Source organism: Ambystoma mexicanum, chromosome 6p, assembly GCF_040938575.1.
Source record: "Ambystoma mexicanum isolate Mex_15411 chromosome 6p, UKY_AmexF1_1, whole genome shotgun sequence".
NCBI lineage: Eukaryota > Metazoa > Chordata > Amphibia > Caudata > Ambystomatidae > Ambystoma > Ambystoma mexicanum.
Genome location: NC_090935.1, coordinates 20,812,982 through 20,833,131, shown reverse-complemented (window position 1 = coordinate 20,833,131; position 20,150 = coordinate 20,812,982). Strand labels below are relative to the sequence as shown.

The following is a 20,150-nucleotide window of genomic DNA, read 5'->3' as shown; positions in this document are numbered from 1 at the left end:
TGATTATTTTACAGTCCTGTTTCCTTTTGAGATTTTTTCTTTTAGATTTTTGTGGCAACTCCATGTTTGAATTGTGATATTTATCTGGGTTGTTTAGAGGCAGATTTGTCCAGATATGTAATGCTTCTTGAAGCTAATGTATTGCTTTTGGTCAATTCAAATGCTACATTTTATGCTTCAAGAAATGTTTAAAGTACAACAAAATGACACTCTAAATTTGGAGTAGTAAGCTGTAAAAAACATGTTCCTCTTTAGTTTGTTATCCCAAACGTACAGAATCCAGGCAGTTTAAGGTTTGCAAAAATGTTTGTGGACCACAATGCTAGCCAAGTTTTAGTGAATGACATTTCTTCATTAATAACCAATAGTTGTGTCATTGTGCGCTTAGAATCCTGGGCTCAATTAAAGATGTCATGTATCCAAGTCCCTTTCTTTCATGTACATCTCCAGCCAAGAGAGATTGTTTTTCAGACAGGCCTTGCAAGACCACATCTCATTCTAACAAAATGTGTTTACTATTTGCTTATCTTTGCGCAACTGTATGCCGCCATATATTGCCTGATATTGTGCTTTATTACTTCTTGCAGGAACAAAGTGATGTTTTCACCAGAAAAATCAAGTTATCTTCTTATTCCATTACGAAGTGGATCGGTGAACAAATTCAAGAAACAGAAACGTAATAAATGTACAGACCAATTAAAGCCAACGAAGCCAGCGTCAAAGGAGGTCAGAAAAAGGATTGCCCAGGGTAAAAGGAAAGGAAGAACCTGCACAAGGATGAATAAGACCCAATGCAAACAAAAGGAGGCTGCCACACACAAAAACCTAGAAAAAAACACTGAACATGAAAGCGAGAGCAATAACCCGGTCAACTCCATGACACAACTAAAAATGCACACTGAGGAGGAAACCTACAACTTTACTGAATATGGGAAGAGCTTTGAAAAGGACAGTGCATATAACCAAAAGAAGAAACTGCATACTTGTAGTGATTGTGGGAAAACCTTCAGAACCTTGACACCTCTTACCCGGCATAAAGTAATACACACCAATGAGAGAGTGTATGTTTGTGATGAATGTGGAATGAGTTTTAACCAGTCGGCCAACATGATCAAACATAAGCGCATACACACAGGTGTCAAACCATTTATATGTAGTGAATGTGGGAAGAGCTTCCGTGAGTCAGACTACCTGAAAATACATCAGCGCATACACACAGGTGAGAAACCGTATGTATGTGATGAATGTGGAAAGAGATTCGCTGACCAAGGAACCCTGACTAAGCATCACCGAACTCACACTGGCGAGAAACCATACACATGCACAGAATGTGACAAATGTTTCACCTGCTCCTCAAATCTGCGTTCACATCAGCGAACACACACAGGTGAAAAACCTTTTGTGTGCAGTGTATGTGGTAAGAGATTTAATTCCACACAACATTTAAAACGTCACATGCGGAAGCATACTGGAGAGAAACCATACACGTGTGCTGAATGTGGTAAATGTTTTACTGATTTATCAACCATATACAAACACCAACTTATACACACTGGAGAAAAACCATATAAATGTGGGGAATGTGAAATGAGCTTCAATCAGTCTTCTAGCATGAAAATACACCAGCGAACACATACAGGCGTGAAACCCTTCAGCTGTCATGAATGTGGAATGAGTTTTGCACAGTCATCAATCCTCCTCAATCACCAACAAACTCACAAAGGCTCCAAACCATATATATGTAGTGAGTGTGGGAAGAGTTTCAATTACTCCTCCCGCATGATGACACATCAAAGAATACACACTGGGGAGAGACTATATGAATGTACAGAATGTGGCAAACGCTTCTTTTCTAATTCAAATCTTGTTCAACATGTGAGAACACACACTGGAGAGAGGCCTTACACTTGTTCTGAATGTCACAAGAGTTTCAGCTGCTCATCAAACCTGCATGTCCATCAACGAACTGTACACAAGACAAAAGGCACTACTAAAAGTGAGGCGCGACAAACACCCACAACCTGTCAAATACTTTTATAAGATTTGGACCATGAACTGGTCACAAAATGCACTTTCAAGGTGGCTGCTCATCTCCGCACTACCGTATGTCTTAACAAAAGTAACACCTTTTAAAAAGGGGATGGGCAGAATTCTTCAGGAAAACCTGAGCTACGGTTAAGAAAAATACTTATTTCAATTGATCTCATTGCTCAAGAGACTGTTGCCAGAACCCTACCATTGAAGGAAGAGGTGTTGGTGCCATTTTATTTATTTCCATTTAATTGGATGAAAAGTAAATATCCTGGTAAGCCTTTATGCCCTGTAATGCCTACGTATGGAGAACGCTCCATGCAAGTTTGTCATTATGTGTGTGTTCATGTATTTTTGAGTCCCCATATTTCCTTGGGCCTCTTGATGAGACCAGCAAAATAAGGTTCAGCGCCCACTGCCGGGAACTGTGTGTAACAAGCAGGATTGATCATCGGCAGGGTGAACTCCACTTTTATTTCATTTGGATGCTGATAAAATGCCTATCAGTGAGTTGGGCAATACAGGATTAATATGTAGTCAATTCCATGGTGTGTGCCATGTATAGTCTTTGTTTAATGGAAAATAGAGCTCCAATAGTAATCATTTTACAAATATTTATTTATTTTAAAACGTATAAAGTGCACACTAAGGTCCAAATGGGTTTAGGCACTGGTATTGGCAGTACAGAGAAAAAAACTCTTAAAATTAATTTGCACGTAGCCTAGTTCAAACAGATGAGTTCTAAGTGCCCTGTGGAAGGGATGGTACTCCTCCATGATTTTCAGTGACAGTGAAAGCGAGTTCCGTAATGTAGGAGCCATAACTGAGGAGTGACCTCCCAACCGTGCACGCTGATGCCTCAGTATTTTCAGAAGAAATTGCGAGTCCGAACTCAGTTGTGTAGTGGGGTAGTACTGCTCAATCTTGCTTTTCAAATACTCTGGGCCAGTATTGTTTAAAGCCCTGTGAGTGACGCAGTGTACCTTAAACTCAATCTGTGCCACCACCGGGAGCCTGTGAAGGCGATGCAGAAGGGCTGCCGAGGGAGACAGTCCAGGCACGATAAGCGTCAATCTTGCTGCTGAGTTCTGGAGTACCTGCATATGTTGTATCTGAGATTTAGGTTGCCCTAAATATATCCCGTTGCAGAAGTCCAGTGCCCCCCATTATAGTAGATGTGACCATCATAGTACGGCTGCCTGAAGGTAGCAGGGGGGAGTATCTTCCTCAAGATTTTAAGTTTCCCAAACCCTGCGTTGCAGACTGTCAAACTTTGTGCTTCTCGAACCATTGTGAAGGAGCCTGACACCAGGGCTTTTCACAGACGTACAAACTACTGGGCAGGGCCCAAGCGAGTCAGGCCACAATTGAGAATTCCAGAGACTGCCAGCCATTTGTGGACCAAACACCAGGACCTCAGTTTTATTTCCATTCAGCTTTAACCAATTGGCAGACATCCACTTGCCTATATTATCCGGGAAGTCACAAAGTTTGCCAAAGGGTTGAGTTTGTGGGGAGTCCAGCCGAAACACTAGCTATGTGTCATCAGCATAGGTGTAAAAAAGTCCTGACTCAGCAATCGGCATAAGGCGCACATACAAATTAAAAAGAAGAGGGTACAAGGCTGAACCTTGAGGAACCCCACAGGTTAGACCGGAAACCAGGGATTGGCAGGCCTGAAAGGAAATGGTCTGAGTCCGTCCCTCAAGAAATGACCCAAACCATGCCAGAAGGGGCCCTGTGACACCCACTTGCTCCAGACGGTCAATAGAATGCCATGATCCACAATGTTGATCATACGTAGTAGTGGGCGTTTATAGCAGAATCCTTGAGTTCCTAGGGCCAGAGAAAGGTAGTTCTGGGATATTCCATGTGTCAAAATGCAATGCAAGTGGTCATTATGAGCCTGCACAGATTCACGCACAGATGGCATGTCTGTGTGGAAATGGTTTGAATAGACCCCCCCACCACCTCCCACATCTGATCCACTAGTTCCCGCAGCGTACAGTGATTGTTTACTCTTGGGAGGCATTTGACACTTGTAGATCTGCCACCTGTGGGTCTAGCTCTGATGCTCTCCAGTTTGTGCATTTCAGAGAACTGAGCTGCATATTTCTGTGGTTGATTAACAGAGAGCCTTTCCCATTCATGCAAAGGGTTTCTAATGACCTGTGCATGGCCGTGCCCTGTTTAAAGACTGGACTCCATGCATAAGTCCATAGAGCCAGACATGGCATGGCAGTGCCTGTGTAAGATCTGGGATCCATAAATGGGCTTATAGGCCCAAAGAGGGCATGCTAGTGGATCGAGTTTAGCCGTCATAGCAATTAGGACCTCTCCCAACAACAGGTGGAACTAAGCCAATAATACACTAACACCCAAAGACAGTTAAAGGGTTTTTATTGATTTCTTAGAAATTTGCTTAAGGAATCTCTCCCTTGTCCTCACCTTCTCTCTTTCTTCCTCTATCAACCTTCCCTCCAGTGGTCGCACATTCTCTCTCTTATATCTAGGTCCACCCTAATTCAAATGTCCCTGGATCCCCTGGTGTTAGTTCCTACTGTGGGTAACCCCCTATTGTCTCCCCTATTCCTCTCCCTAAGTATTTCTGTTCCTCTCCTGTCCTCTTCCTACTCTCCTCCCTCTGACTCCATCTGCCTTCTTCCCTCTCTCCCTATTACTTCTATCCCTCTGATGTAACTCTCGCTCAAAGCTATCTCCAATGTTACTTCCTTCTACTCCCTCCTACAACCTTCCCATCTATAGTACAATACTAATACTCTCCACACTGCTACTCACCACCACTGTTACTACTCTCCTCTCCCTACACCAATACTACCCAACCCTTTTCTCCTCAGTCACCCTCCTTTGGCTCCCTCGTAACTCCAAATTCACTCTCCTCTCCCACTATCCCTCTCATGTGCACACCTTGCAAGCAGAATCACAACACAGTGCCACTTCCCCTCACTGCCCAATACCTCCCATCTTCTACACTCCTTTCAACTGTCTTCCTCCTTCTGGTCTCTTGGTCTGCCACCTCCTCCTTTGATCTCACCTGAACAAACCATACCTTCCCGTTTCCTGACCCCGGTCGTATCCTCCCCATCCTTCTTATATTGGTGTTCCCCGGCCAATAAGCCCCACCCCTTTTCTCCAAACTTGTCTGCCAGCTTTTGTAAATGGGGGCACGCGCTGTACAATGAAACCACTCCATGGCTTCTCTACAGGCGTAATCATTTTGCTTTGAAGAATGTTCTTATTTTGATACTCGTGTCCTGCCTGGAGGTAAGTAAACCTTCTGCTGGTGGTACATATCAATCCATCCTGCTGCTTTTTATAGGCGCTGCTTTCCATCAAGGTTCTCTCGCTGGTGAACAGATGCTGGCGGGTGGCATCTCTCAGGTGATTTTGGTGATCTGTGTGATACACAGACGAAAACTTGGGTTCTATGCCTAATAGGAGGACTATCTGTTAAAACAACTCATTTACAAATTTGTGGGCCATTATTAGACCGCAAGACTTCGCACACACCAGGAATTTAGTAGCGCATATGGCATCAGGTGCGTGCACATACCAGGAATTTAGTAGCACATATGGCATCATGTGCGTGCATGGACCTGCTTCGATCGATCTAGGAAAGGGAAATACTACTACAAGCATGTAACTATAACCATTACATACTTGTAACATATCCACGTAATCTATATGTAGATGCTGAAACTGGTCATTGGGTCTAGGGATTGCTCCACTCACTGTTCGCAAGGTGTGCCCTGCTGTAAAATTCTGGCACACAATGCAATGTACAGTAAAGGTTGCCACATGTTCTAATAAATTTGGTGTTAACCAATCTTCTGCAATCATTGGAACAAGGCTCTCTGGTGGTGTACGCAGAGTAGTGAAGCTGCTCCACCGCCACCTTCAATAATGCTAGAGGCATAACTGGCTTTCCAGTGCTGTCCTGTCTCCATAAGGCCTCAGTGGGGGATAAAGCACACCCCTTTTTCCTTCATAGCTCCTGCTCTTCCTGGGGAGCTCGACCTTGTAACTCAATTAGATGTACAATGGATAACATCAGCATGCATCGCTCTGATCCTTGCTTCCTTGCTTAAAATCTTCTAGTTCGATATTAGAAATATAAAATACATAGGCTGCTCTTCTGGCCTCTACATCTGCGGCTTCGTTACCGTGATAAATTAAGTCTGCCCCTTTGGAATGGCTAGGCACTCCACAGCGATAGCCAATGGGAGCTTTCGTACTTTAATGAGCTTGTCCAATAGGGATGCATGTTGCACTTGAGTGCTCTCTGCGTGGAGGAAGCACCTCCTTTTCCAACACGATAACCCTGCGTGTACAGTTGTCACGTAGGTGGAGTCAGAATACATTCACTTCCTCATCTTCAAATCTTTGAAGCACGGCGATGAGCAACACTAATTCTGCAGCCTGCGCTGAACAATGTGAAGGCAGTCTCGAACTCCTCACTGCTTCAAATTCACCATTCTTTTTTAATTTCACTACTGCTGTCCCAGTATGCTTTTCACCAGTCTAACATGGGGAATATTATAAAATTTAGTATATGTTGTGCAGTGCTGTACATAGCCATCCTTTTCTACTGGTTCTGCTATAATTGTCCCTGGATTCACCATTCTCCACCATTTTGATTGTTGGATTTGAAATAATCACTTTGTATCCAGACGCTCTTTGTGTACTCAATGTACTTTTGGGTTTCTACAAAATGGCAAATAGGGAGTGCTCGACAAATAATGAGCATCCCATTGTAATACTGGTAGCTATTTCAATCGCGGAAGCAGCAGCTGATAGAGCTTGTTCGCAAGGGTAATGTCCTTTCCTTGCTGGGTTTAAAATCCCGCTATAATAGGCTAATGGTTTGTGTCCAAGTCCCAATGGCATCTTTTGTGTAAGTACTGCTGTTATCACCTCTCCAATTGAATGAGAGAATAATAATGATGTGTTATTTATATAGCGCCTTAATCCAAAGCGCTTTACAGAGCACATATTTACATACAAAATCTCCCAACTGAAATTGGTACTCATTTATCGACCTCGGAAGGATGAAAGGCTGAGTTGGCCTTGCTGGGATTTGAACCTGCGACCTGCAGATCACGCTCAGATCGCAGTAGCGAGCGCTCAACCTGCTGAGCTATCTTACCGGCTAGTATAATAATAAGAAGTAAAACTCTTCATGGTAGTCTGGTATTCCTAACACGGGCCGTACAAACTGCAGTTTTTAATTCTTCGAATCCTTCAGTCATGTCATCTGTGTTATCTCACTTTATCATTTTTTGAATGCGTGTTCTAAGATTACTATTGAAATTAATAATTTGAGTAATACATTATTTGGAAGTTTTTCCCATGAGTGCCCAGGTATTTCCTTGATTTGTTTGAGGAACTTTCACTAGCACGTTATTATCCATATCCCTTTAGCCTGGGATATTTACCTGGAACACCTGAAATTTATCATTCATACAATTGAGACATTTAACTTGATCAATAATTAGTGCATTCCTCATCACAAGTGTAATGTTATCGCTTTTGGCTAGACAAAGGGACATGTAAGGAAGGCATGGTATCAAACAGTGAAGACAGACACAAGTGATCACTTTTTAAGGGTGTTTATTGTACTTCAATGGGTTGGTTGAACGCCTATCTAACCTAAATCTAAGGATGGGCGCAAGCTACGACCATCAAATAATAATAACGCAGTCCTAGCCAAGTCTCTGTCAAAATAAAAGGGCCTATACTAATAAACCTATTGCCAATCCTTCTAAATAAAACAGGGTGTGGGAAAATTGTGTATGCAAAAAGAAAAGTGTTCAAGAAATAGTATGTCGGGGCGGTTGAGCAGTTGGCTTCCCTTCCCCGCGTTTTCGGCACGGGGCAAGCACGGTCGAGCTTTGCGCACACTCTGGCTTCTCTGCCATGAGGATACAGTTCAAAGCATGGATATCAGTACCTTCTGCCAAAGCCTCTTTTCCAATAAGTCTCTTACTGCAGAGGGCCTGTCGTAACAAACAAATAAATATCAAAGTTCCATTCTTATCAGGATCTTCACTACACAAGTTCTCACTTCCATTGTTCATGGGTCTCCTTCATGCTTGGATCCTCTTTTTACCACAATGTTTACACTTGGTCTCCCTCGTTCAGGCTCAACCATGGATCTCCCTTGTTTGGGCTTGGATCATGAATCCCCCTCATTCGGGCTCGGATCCCTTTTACACATTATTCATATCTGGCCTCCCTCGTTCGGGCTCGGAACATGTAATCTCACTTTCTACGGTTTCCTCTTGATATCAAAATCGAAGACTTTTGAATGTGCAATTGGTTTTGCATAAACCGTCGCAGGACCACTACGATTCACTTTACACAATGTTCTGATAAATCTTGTACTTTAATTTCTACCACTTCTTGGCAGAGTACCTTAAAGAGACCTTTGATTTAGCACATTCACGTTGCCGGACTACTCTGTAAACGGTATTGCATGTTTCCTTCTCAAGTTCAAACATTCATCAGCCGTTGATCACATATGTTTAACAATGTTCTTTCCAGCGCTCGCTATGCATTGTTGCTGCTTGCAACCTTGACTTCGACACAGACTGGCATTGCATCAGTCTCCCCAACTCACCGGCTGTGTGGATCCTCTCTGGCGCTTCTTTGTTCTTGAAGCCAAGGACTATACCATAGAGGCTGCTGCTCCTCCCTGCCTTGGTCGGTTACACGGGAGGCCCTCTGGTATCTCCTACATACAATGGAGGATTCTTCAGTCTAGTTTCCTGGCCTTACGCTTTCCGACTCGAAGGTTTCTTGAAAGTAACAACTTCTTGCCAGAAAGGTCAAGGGTAATTCCCTCCTTGTGAACCCTTCTCGGTTTGCTGTCTTTCTCCCCTCGTTCAGCTGCCGACTTGAAACTGCTGTTCCTTCGTGGGCTTTGCCTCGCTCAGTGTGTGCTCTCGTGTTCCGCCTTTTATCCTTTTGGGAAGTTTAATGGAAGTCAGGTGTGAGTGATTGTCAGCAATTGCCTGGCTTCGCCTGATCATAGTAGCAGGACATGACATGTACACTGCTCGGGTGTGAGTCTGTTTTCTCCCAGAGCGAGCTGTCAGTGTGGAAGTGTTTGTGAAGGGAAAGGGGGGGTAACGTTCCCACATATCTTACCTGTTAGGATGGGGGTAAAGAGTTTACAAGGGGAGGTATACCACGTCTAGCCATCCGGTGTCCCACTCCCTGAAGACGCCTCACCCAGGTGATCCTCCTGCACTAGTCCTCTCCCAATGTCTGGAATCAAAGGCGATGGCCGTGCCCTGGCCACCTGAGAGAGAGACCCCTGGGGAATAGCGGGTGAGACACCTTGTGGTTTCTCACAGACAGCACACACATTTACTCATTAACTAGAATTATCAACAACCGTGCCTAGAAACTGGTTTGCACTGGTGTTAAGCGTGTTATTAAAGAACAATTATAGTTATAATAACCAATAGAGCAGCAACCTTAGCATTCTCAGAAGAAGATGCTGTGCAAATTTTGAATGTAATTAAAACTACTAGTGAAGAGCTACACCAACTTACTAAAGAGCACAACGCATCCTGAGAAGACCTAGAGTTGATCTAGAAACAACTTTATGTAGAGAAAATCCAGAGTTCGAGAAGAGATGGAGGCAAATCGTCAATAAATGTTCTCCAGATTTAATCCCATCAATAGAAGAACTAGCGAAATCCCTTAATGTAATCAAAGCGGATATAGAACTCGCAAAATCCAAACTAACATAATTTCTTACCAAAAAACAAATTGCATCAACATTAAAAGACATTAACTCTAAACTTGATACCTATAAGAGGGAAATTGAATGTTTTGCAGAGACACATTGGATTATAAACTTGATATTGTCTGCTCTTGCAAACAATACTACCATCAGAGAGACAACCGATACACTCCAAGGAATACAAACAGACTGCCACCTAAACCTCAATCAGGCACATCATCTTCAGACGTTTCCCTTGCGGAACAAGAGGGGTTATTACCATCAACAATTGCTGAGAGCACGTTTGTGGTCGTGGAGGTAACCTCAATTGGCAAGACAGCAAGAACAGGGTCAACCACATCAGGAGTTCCTTTTTTTAGACATCGCTACCCAACAAGAAGAAGCAAAATGAAAAAATGAACCCAGAAAAGGGACATTCCCACAAAGGAAGACCTAGTGGTAAATATTTCTTCATACTATCTGTCTGAGTTTGAACATAAGACCTTACAGAAAGGAATTTTATTTGTACCACACTTCAGTAGTTCACCTCATAAAGACATTTTTTATTTTTTTTGATTCGTCAGAAAGATAAAGTTGAATCTATTTTTTGAAACATTGGACTTATCGGAAGAAGAAGACGAACCGAAATGTTTAGAACTACGTCCGAAAAGCAGCTTCATGCCTCCAATCCAGAACCCTACTCTTGAAGCATTTCAGAAACCTGTTTTAAGTTATTTCAAGAAAATGTCATCCGAAAAAAGACAGGGGCAGCGCTGCAAGTACTAAAGAAGTTATGGAGAAATCCAGATATATTAAAACCAGCTGATAAGGGAGGCGTGCTTGTAATTATGGACACTGTCAAATACCGTCAGAAGAATAAACTACATCTTTCAGGTGTGGAAACATACATGGAAGTCTACAGTGACCCCACTGACCAAGTCTGGAATATTATCAAAACTATCCTTGAGGAAGCAGAGATGAGTGAGTTTATCTCCTGTCCTACTAAACCATACCTCACTAATACTCAGCCAACAATGACCATCATGTACATATTACCTAAAATACTTACAAATTTGGAAAATCCACCAGGTTCCCCATTATTGTAGCAACAAACGGCCTTCTGGAACCTTTAGCCAAATACATAGGCACAATCATTCAACCATTGGTACAATCCACAAGAACTTACCTCACAGATACCAACGACTTCCTGTTGAACTTTGAATCGCAAAATTTTGATAGCGAGAAAGACCTCCCTTTTATACTTGATGTAACCAGCTTGTACACCATCATCATGCATCAAGCAGGAAATTAAGCTACTGAATGGTTACTTTTGTCATCAACCAAATGCAGAGTAGACCAGATCTTTTCGTTGTTTACTTCAAATTGTTCTCTGCAATAATTTCTTCCTGTTTGAAGATAGTTACTACATCCAGATAGCCAGACATCAATGGGAACCGCAATAGCTCCCAGCTATGCTAAACCTATATGGCTTACTTGGAGGAAGAGTATATCTTTAATTGTACACGTTGGACCACACATTTGAAATGCTTTTATCTATTCATCGATATCAACAGGATATGGACCAGAATATCTGAGCAATTTCTCTGTCTCTTGGAATATATTAACATCAACCCTAGAATTAAATTCATCACAAAACATAGCAAATCTTCCTTAGAATTCCTTGATGTTGAGATCTATGTCAGTGGTGGAACCTTGAACACAACCGCCTATACCAAACCGACAGATAAGAGCAGTGTCTTACTATCTTCTAGCTTCCACCCAAAAAACACCATTGAAAGCATTCCGTTCAGCCAATTTTTGAGGTACAGACGGATCATATCCGAAACACAATACACCCAAAAATCATGTGAACTAAGACAAATATTCTTGAAGAGGGGTTACTCTCATGAAACCATCGAACATGCAACAAGGAAGGCTGTAGGAATACCAAGACAATCTACTTTAACACCAAAAGTTAAAGAACCAGAATCAGACTTGCTTTATGTAATGTGAAGGCATCATGAAGCACGACACAGACAACAGACTTAAAGTTCAAACAAAAGATATTTATTAACTTCAGGATGGTTGAATGCCTAGCTTGCACTATGCTAACGTGGGATTTATCTACCTGAGTGAAACTAATGAAAGTCTGAGTCAGAGTTCAACTTTTAGTTTGTGTGTCCTAAACCTATTCTTGCCCTCACAACTAAAACAAACAAATGTATAGGTTTGTCAAAGTCAAAAGAAACAGTGTTTAACTCAAAGTTCTGAGCTTTTCCCAACTCACAGCTTTCTCTCAGCTCGCCTTCCCCAAAGCATAAGAATGTTCCTGGAAAAATAGTCTTAAAGATGACCTTTTTCCAGTTTAAGGCAATATAGTTCAGAACCAATCCGGGGGGTTCCCTTCCCCAAATTTCAAACAACACAATCCAAACAAAGGGGAGGTATTGAGACTCCTCTCCCAAGACAAGACGTATAGACCACCAAGTCTCAGGATTCCCTTCTCCAAGACTTCAATGTCTCACACAGGTTCCTTGGTACTTGCTCCTGTGCACTAAGTCACCTTTACTGGATTCCTTTTATTGGCCCCTGGCTTTGGTTGTGCTCTTAGACTCCCCTGGCTTCTCCTTAGTTGCCATGTGGCTCTGCCACCATGTGTAAGAAACAAATGAAATGATGGAGGGGCACAACTCGTGTTGTATGATGCTTCACTGGGGTTCTAATACTAAGCCTTGTTCATAACAAAGTCCCTACATGTAACCAACTCATATAAGTAGAACTTCTGGTGCAGCCGGGTATGATCTCTAGGCCATCAGAGATCATCAAGGTAACAATAAAACAAAAGAAAGCCTGTTGTTTCCAACAGGGAACCCAGATTGCACTCCTGTCGGACCTTAGTCCTGTGATGAATTTTTATAATGTAAAACATGTCTACACCCAGAATTAAATAAATGTAATATTAAAAGTAGCAAAAAGTAGTAGGAAGATAAATTGGTAGAACTTCACACAAGTTGAATTTAATGTTGTTATTGGGGTATTAAATCTACCAACAATTATCAAAGTATATGACCTAATGGTCAAAACATAAAAAGAGTGTAGTTTACAATGTCCAAAATACAAAGATAATTCCACAAATCATAAGGTGATGTACAGTAATTTAGCACATATCAAAATCACAGTTACATTCACTGATATTCCAACTCTAGGTTGACAATAAAACCAAATGCAGTGTCTCGTAGCAAATAAACACTAGGTACAGGTTAAATATGATTAACAATGGCCAATTGAGCTCCAATTGTAAACTATGGCCACCGCGTTTCGGACTCTGTGTCCATCTTCAGGGCAGTTGAAGCTAAATGTTCAAACTATGTTCTACGTACTGTATACACCTGTCGGTATAAAAGATTAATATGAATTTACTTAGTGACGTGTTCTATTCTGTCAATACACTTATGTTTAGTACATGAGGTCATAGAGTGAAGGTACACTAACCTGTACGGCTGTATTTCAATGTCTCTCTTGTGCTCTTGCGGTGCCACAGGAGAATGAGCAATCCCTTTGATGGCATGAAGGACGACCACTCATCTGGTCTCCTTCCTATGCCTCACCTCTGCCCCACAGGGCTCCTGCTCCCACGTCACACATGCCTGGACCCTCAGCTGCTTCAGTCCCCTGTGTCCTTCTCAGGCTGCGGAACGGCTCAACACGGCACCCCTAGCATCTCGCCTCAGCCTAGCACCTCGCCTCCCACTGCTCACCTTCCTGTCCACACCTCTTTTATACACCTGTGTTGTGTAAAAGGGTTGCAGGTGTGAGTCCTTCCTTATAATTGTCTGACTATAGTTAGGCTTATTAGTAAAGACATGCCTGGTCTTTGTAATGGTACTCCTCTGAGGCCCTCTTTCTAGTCTCATTACCAAAGTGGTGTAGCTGCATGTTGGTGTGTGTAACTCCTAGTCGTCTCCCTCGTCCCAGTACTGTGAAATGTCACATGTGGGAAAATGAGGGGCACAGGCTTTTAATAACCCGTAGAGGTTGGGGGAGGGTTAGGTGTATCATCAATAGGAATAGGGGGTACCATATTTCACCCTTTTCATATTTCACCCTTTTTCGCATTCCTTCTGGTACATCTGGACTGATGTATCTCATAAACCTTTCTAGATCAATGCGACATTGACAGCAATATCCCATTAGCAGCCTTGGAAAAGTGAGTTCTTCTTGGAAGGGAAAGGGGAAATACTGCTTCTTGCCTGAGTACATCTCACTCCCAATCCTCAAAGACCCTCCACCCAGGTGAGCCTCCATCGCTTCTCTACCCCCTGTGCAGAAGATCCCAAGGCAGTAGACGTGAAATCACCCTCCGGATTCTCACAGTAACCACTTATTCACCTTCAAAATCATCCGGAAATGTCACTGGAAGCTATTACAATTAGATCCCACTACCTCTGGATTGTTCTATACCTTACCAACGTTTGCATATCATTAAAGTCATTCAATACATGATGCTTTTTGATCCAAGCTGATATTCACGCCCTGAAGAACAAGGAAGTCGGTTACAAAGGCTGACTCTATGAAACAATTGTCAACACTGCCATAATGTTATCAAAGGAAATGCAATCAATCATTCATATACAAGTCACAACATTTCTATTAATTATTCCATGACTTGTGATTCTGCCAACTTTGTCTATGGCATAAAATGCCCTTGTGGCATTTTCTACATAGGAATCACCACACGTAAGTCCAAGGTACGTTGGACAGAACACATGTCCGAAATTGGAACAAGATCAGAAATATCTTCATTAGCGCAACATTTCATCAAGTTACATCATACCTTTGCACAAATGCAAGTAGTAATATTTGAACAGGTCAAACTACCAAGACGTGGGGTCGGGGGTGGGCGTGCTTAGAATTCTGCTACAGAAAGAGATTGTGTGGATTGAGTGCCTTCAATGTTTAACACTATGGAGCATGAATACAGAATTTAATTTAACCTGTTATCTGTAGTTTACAATATCCTTCTAGAGAGTGAATTCGAATCCTGAGAATATATAGAATTGGTTTATTGCAGCATATTTTTCCTATGTTGTAAACACATGTGAAATTCTATTTTCCATCCTGTATGTGTTTATATATGTCAAATGTGGATACTAATGTCAACATCCCTCATGCAATTCACAAATTTGACATTGAGGTACCATGATGCATTATTGACTTGCCAAATTGCTGAATCATGTAATATGTGAACTATGATGAGTATAATTGAATTTATATAGAAATACTGTGATACACATAGTTTTACATTACCCATTGGTGTCATTGGTATGAGAGAATCCTTCCATAAGGCATTATTTTGTATGTAGAATAAGAACTTCTACCTCACTACAGCTGATTTGCACATTCTCTGGTAGAAATCACAAATGTTGATAATATGCACAACCAAATGTTTAAATGAAGCCTGCCACCTTGCTTGAGAAACAAGAAATGGCACGTCTATTAGTTCTATCATTGTGCAGTGGTATATGGGGTGCAACACTTCCCAGGAGAGACTGGGGATTGGGAGAATTGATGTTAGTTCACACTTCTACCTTCCCTGTGAACCTATCACATTTGTTTTGCCAAAACTGCATGTATCCGGTATGTAGTGAAGCATTGCCACTATAGAAAGTAACTCAGATGAGGTAATACAATCATACAGTGTAGCCATGCGTTAAACGCTTGGGTAAGATAAAAATGTGTTACTTTAGTTACATATGTAAATTGTTTACATTCCTTGGAATAGCGCTCCATAGATTTGTTATGTGAGACCATTTATTAATCATAATGAGCGCATTGTTTTATGCACTAAATAAAACCAACATTATTTGGGGGAACAATAATATATATTAAATATTATAAGACACATCCAGTTTATATGGTTTAAAACGCCAGTACACAATAATGGTTAACATAGTCTAGATAACGTGACACAAATAAGCGTACTCTGAGAGAGACAGGATCAGTAAACTATATTGTACATTACTAAATATTCCAAGATGTCCGACACATTGTCATGGATATCAGAACAACGAATATGACTGAATCATGTGATGGCCACAGCACGGAGTGCGTACGTGCGCGCTGGTAGGCAAACGTGATTTTATTTACAATATGAGGGCCGGGATCGAGACGCGAGGCCGCTCGCGAGCTGCTGTCCATCCCGTTCCTGGCTTTCATATCAAAATAACAAGGTAAGATCCACACAAATTTCCTGGGCATTTTTAGTAAGTGGTTCACTGAGTGCAAAGTGACTTGTTCATAACACACCTTTTTTGCCTCTATTTAGGACCCCTATTATAAAAAATAAACTTTATTACAAAAAGAATTGGAGAGAACTGTTATGGCATATCAGTAAATGAGTCATTTTTCATTTCATGACTGTCCGTTTTGACACATTGTTCATCTGACATGTAGTCAATTGAAGTTACATCACCAGCGGTATTTATATTGGCAGGCCTATACCTACCATTTGTGTATGGTGAAGATGAAACGGTGGGTATACCACTTTCTCTGAATGAACACCTATGGTCTTTAATCTAGAGGTGTCGCACATGGTGTTGAGTATCAACTACGTAAGCTCCTGCATCATTATTGATTATAATTTTTAATATTAGCTCCATAGTGGAAATTCATTAAAAGTAGCATTAGTTGAGAGTTCCTCAAGAAGTCAAGATCCCTCAAAAAGGTTAGTAGATTACTATATGACACTTTTAAGTATATATTAGACTCCTGAGTTATTTAGATAATTGAAATGGTATTATTTTATTGTAGGAAGACAGAGTTTTCCACCAGATTTTTTATTTTGCATTTTTAAAGCACTCACACAGCCTGGGAGCATCGAGGCGCTGTTACAGGAATATTTCACGTACTTGCTTATTTATAATGCTCTTAATACCCGGAGGTTTCTAAGCACAGACCCGGGGATCAAACCTGTGTTGCTTCGTGTCGTCTTGTTTCCAAGGCGAGCACGTTGGCGCTGAGCTATCCTCCCGGGATGAAGGGAGATGCATATTCCCGAAACGTTTAGTGACCACAGAAATGACATTTCACAACACAATATCTCCTAGAAAATGGTGGACAACTTCATTCTGTCATTTATGAAACTATTTGTACTTAAACTGATTTGAAATAGGAAATGAATTGTACATGACTCTGAAAGAACAGAGGATTGAGCAGAACTAATCCTTGTTATGTACCATATGAGTTTTGGAATTTTATTTTGAACAATAATTTGTGAATTATATAAAACTTTCATTTTGCAAATAAATCATTTTTTGAATGTGTGTTCTTCTAAGATTACAATTGAAATTAAGAATTAGAGTAATACATTATTTGGGAGTTTTTCCCCCTGGAGTGTCCAGGTACTTCCTTGATTTCCCAGTGCCTCAGGTGAGCTTGGTGTTGCAGAGATCCTCCTGGGCCTTGGTTTTTGTAATCTTTGCCCCCCCTTAAGGCCCCATGCTTTGCCTGCAGCCCTGTGTGCTCCGCTTCCAGCCCCTTCCTCTTCCCACCTCCTGAGCCCTCCCATCTCCCCTGATAGGCCAACTGTTGCACCTGCTGCTGCCGTGTTGTCTGAACAGCCCCTGAGTGCCATCTTAAGATCTCAGCCCCGAAGGTGAGCTGTGCGTGATCTGGACCCTCCTGGGCCACGGATTTAGCATTTTATGAGCCCCCAGGCAGCCCTCGGGCCTTGCCTGCAGCCCTGTGTGCTCTGCTTACTTTGCTTTCTCTCCCCGCCTCCCGAACGCTCCAACCTCACCTGATAGGCCAATCCACCTGGTCATAAGTGACCATTCCAGGGCAGCCCTCTGCCCGTGCAGCCCCTGCAGCTATGGGCCCCAAGTCAAAGGGCAGCTCCTACAGAGGCGGCTCTAGAGAGTGTCAGCAGGTGTCCGCAGGGGAAGCCAGTAACCAGCCGTCAACCAGCAACAACCAGGACCAGTAAGGTAGGTCTAGGTGAGGAGTAGAGCAATTACTCTACCCCGGAAGCCTAGAACAATTATCAAACCTATCCAAAACACCTTAATAATAATTAACACCTCTACTGCCATCCTCAACACCACACTATTAAACAAAACCGCGTTTAGTACAACACCCATTTGACCTGTTATGCGTAGGCCTCTCTCCCACTATACAGGACTCTCAAATCGTGCTTTGTTTAGTACTGTAATCTTTTGGTCACCTGTGTCCCAAACGTAGCTGTGTTTAGTACAACAACCAATTTTATCTGTTAGGTGTAGGCCTCTCTCCCACTATACAGGACTCTCAAATCTTGCTGTGTTCATTTATTTTAATCTCTTGGTCACCTTTGTCTCAAATCCTGCTGTGTTTAGTACTGTAATCTTCTGGTCACCCATGTCTCTAGCATAGCTGTGTTTAGTACAACAACCAATTTGACCTGTTAAGCGTAGGCCTCTCTTCCACTATACAGGACTCCCTAGTCTCGCTGTGTTGTGTATTGTATTCTTTCGGTCACCCGTGTCTCAAGCATAGCTGTGCTGGGTACAACAACCAATTTGACCGGTTAGGAGTAGGCCCTCTCCCACTATACAGAACTCTCTAGTCTTGCTGTGTTGAGTATTGTAATCTTTTGGTCACCTGTGCCTCTAACATAACTGTGTTTAGTAAAACACACATTTGACCTGTTAGATGTAGATCTCTCTCACACTATACAGAACTCTCAAATCTTTCTGTGTATTAATATTGTAATTCTTTTGTCACCCGTGTCTCAAACCTAACTGTGTTTAGCACTGCACCCATTTGATCTGTAGGCATAAGCCTCTCTCCAACTATACTGGACACTCAAATCTTGTGGTGCCATACTTCAAATTGCATTGTTGATTGCAGGCCTCTCTCATACTCTACAGGACACTCATATGTGATTTACCAACTCACACCTTAGTTAGAGAGCATTACTATAGAGTGAGACTGAAATCACTGGCTGATTACTGTGGAGTGATACTATGATTAGGGGCTCACACCTCATAAAATGAAAGTGATTCTTAGTTACGCCCATTAGGAAAACTCTGCAGCTAATAGCTATCCTCTGCAGCGCTAGGCTCACTTGAGGCACCGGGAAGCTAGCCACATAGCTAGCTCACAGTAGTGAACCTCATCAAGGGAGACGGATATCAAGGACAGCCACTGATAACACCCAGTGATACAACCCTAAATACCTCCCCAACCTCACTCAAGACAGCGACTGAACAAGTCAGCAACACCAGCTGACAACAACTACAGACAGAACCCAAATTTATAGCGGACAATTCTCTACACCAAGTACTACACCACAAGAGAGCCAGACCAAATAAACCAAAGAAAAAAATCAACTCGTCATCAACAAACTAAATAAAAACCAAAACAAATCTCAAACTAAAAAAAATGCAGCGTTAACGAACTTTACCGAGGGAAAGGAAAGAAAGAACAAACGCACCCCAACAGCAAGTAAGACTCACAAACACAGAACACACTCCCACAGACAGGAACGAAAACCTAACCAACGCTGAGAGAAGAGACAAATCCCTCTACTTAACTCCATACCTCGCAAACAACCGGTTACCAGAACGAACCTACCCAACGCTAGAATCAGCAACAGCAGACAACCAAACACAACCATGCAGAAGGAGGACGGACAACACTAGAAACAACAAAAACATAATCGACGCAATAACACCTTACATTACCAAAACAAGAGGAACCTCCACTCGACACCCACACTTCTTGGAAGAAGAACCTAATGAAAACAAAAACCCAAGACAGAAGCTAGAAGAACTTTTCGACGACACAGACGCACCAGTACCAACACCTCAACTAGAGATCGACCAGAAAGGAAACCTCGACAACGCTCAGAGGATGACTCCAACAATAAGGCCCAAATCAAACTAGACCTCCAAACTCCACTGCAATCTAATAAACGCAAGATCCATGTCAAAACACTCAACAGAGATCTTTGACCTACTCAATGACACGGCATTGAAATCCTATTCACCACAGAAACATGGCTAGATGACATGGCCACACTCGAAAGCTGCCTCCCAACCAACTTCAAATGCCTTCAAGTAAACAGAAAAAATAAAAGAGGAGGAGGCATCGCAATAGCATTCAAAGGACACCTGAAAATAAAAACAGACAAACCTCTCAACGTCAGCAACTGTGAAACCATGGTCATACACCTATCAGCAAACCCAAAAGCCAACATCACATTCATCCTGGTGTACAGACCACCGACATACGATGCAACCTTTGTCGATAACTTCGTAGAAGCCATCACCAACATAGCCATCAAGCACGAACATCTAATCATCCTGGGGGACTTCAACATCTGGTT

The 20,150-nt window shown here is 42.2% G+C and overlaps 1 protein-coding gene across 2 annotated transcripts in view; it reads left to right on the top strand.

Annotated features, from left to right (window-relative positions):
• The window catches only part of LOC138511153 (zinc finger protein 135-like), a 66,464-nt gene extending 49,358 nt beyond the window's left edge, over positions 1-17,106 (top strand). For both annotated transcript variants that reach the window (XM_069626656.1, XM_069626657.1), the window contains one exon: positions 588-17,106. In XM_069626656.1, coding sequence (XP_069482757.1) covers positions 598-2,040 — 1,443 coding nt within the window. In that variant the 5' untranslated portion in view covers positions 588-597 and the 3' untranslated portion in view covers positions 2,041-17,106. The remainder of the gene's footprint in view (positions 1-587) is intronic.
• Positions 17,107-20,150: the final 3,044 nt, after the last annotated feature.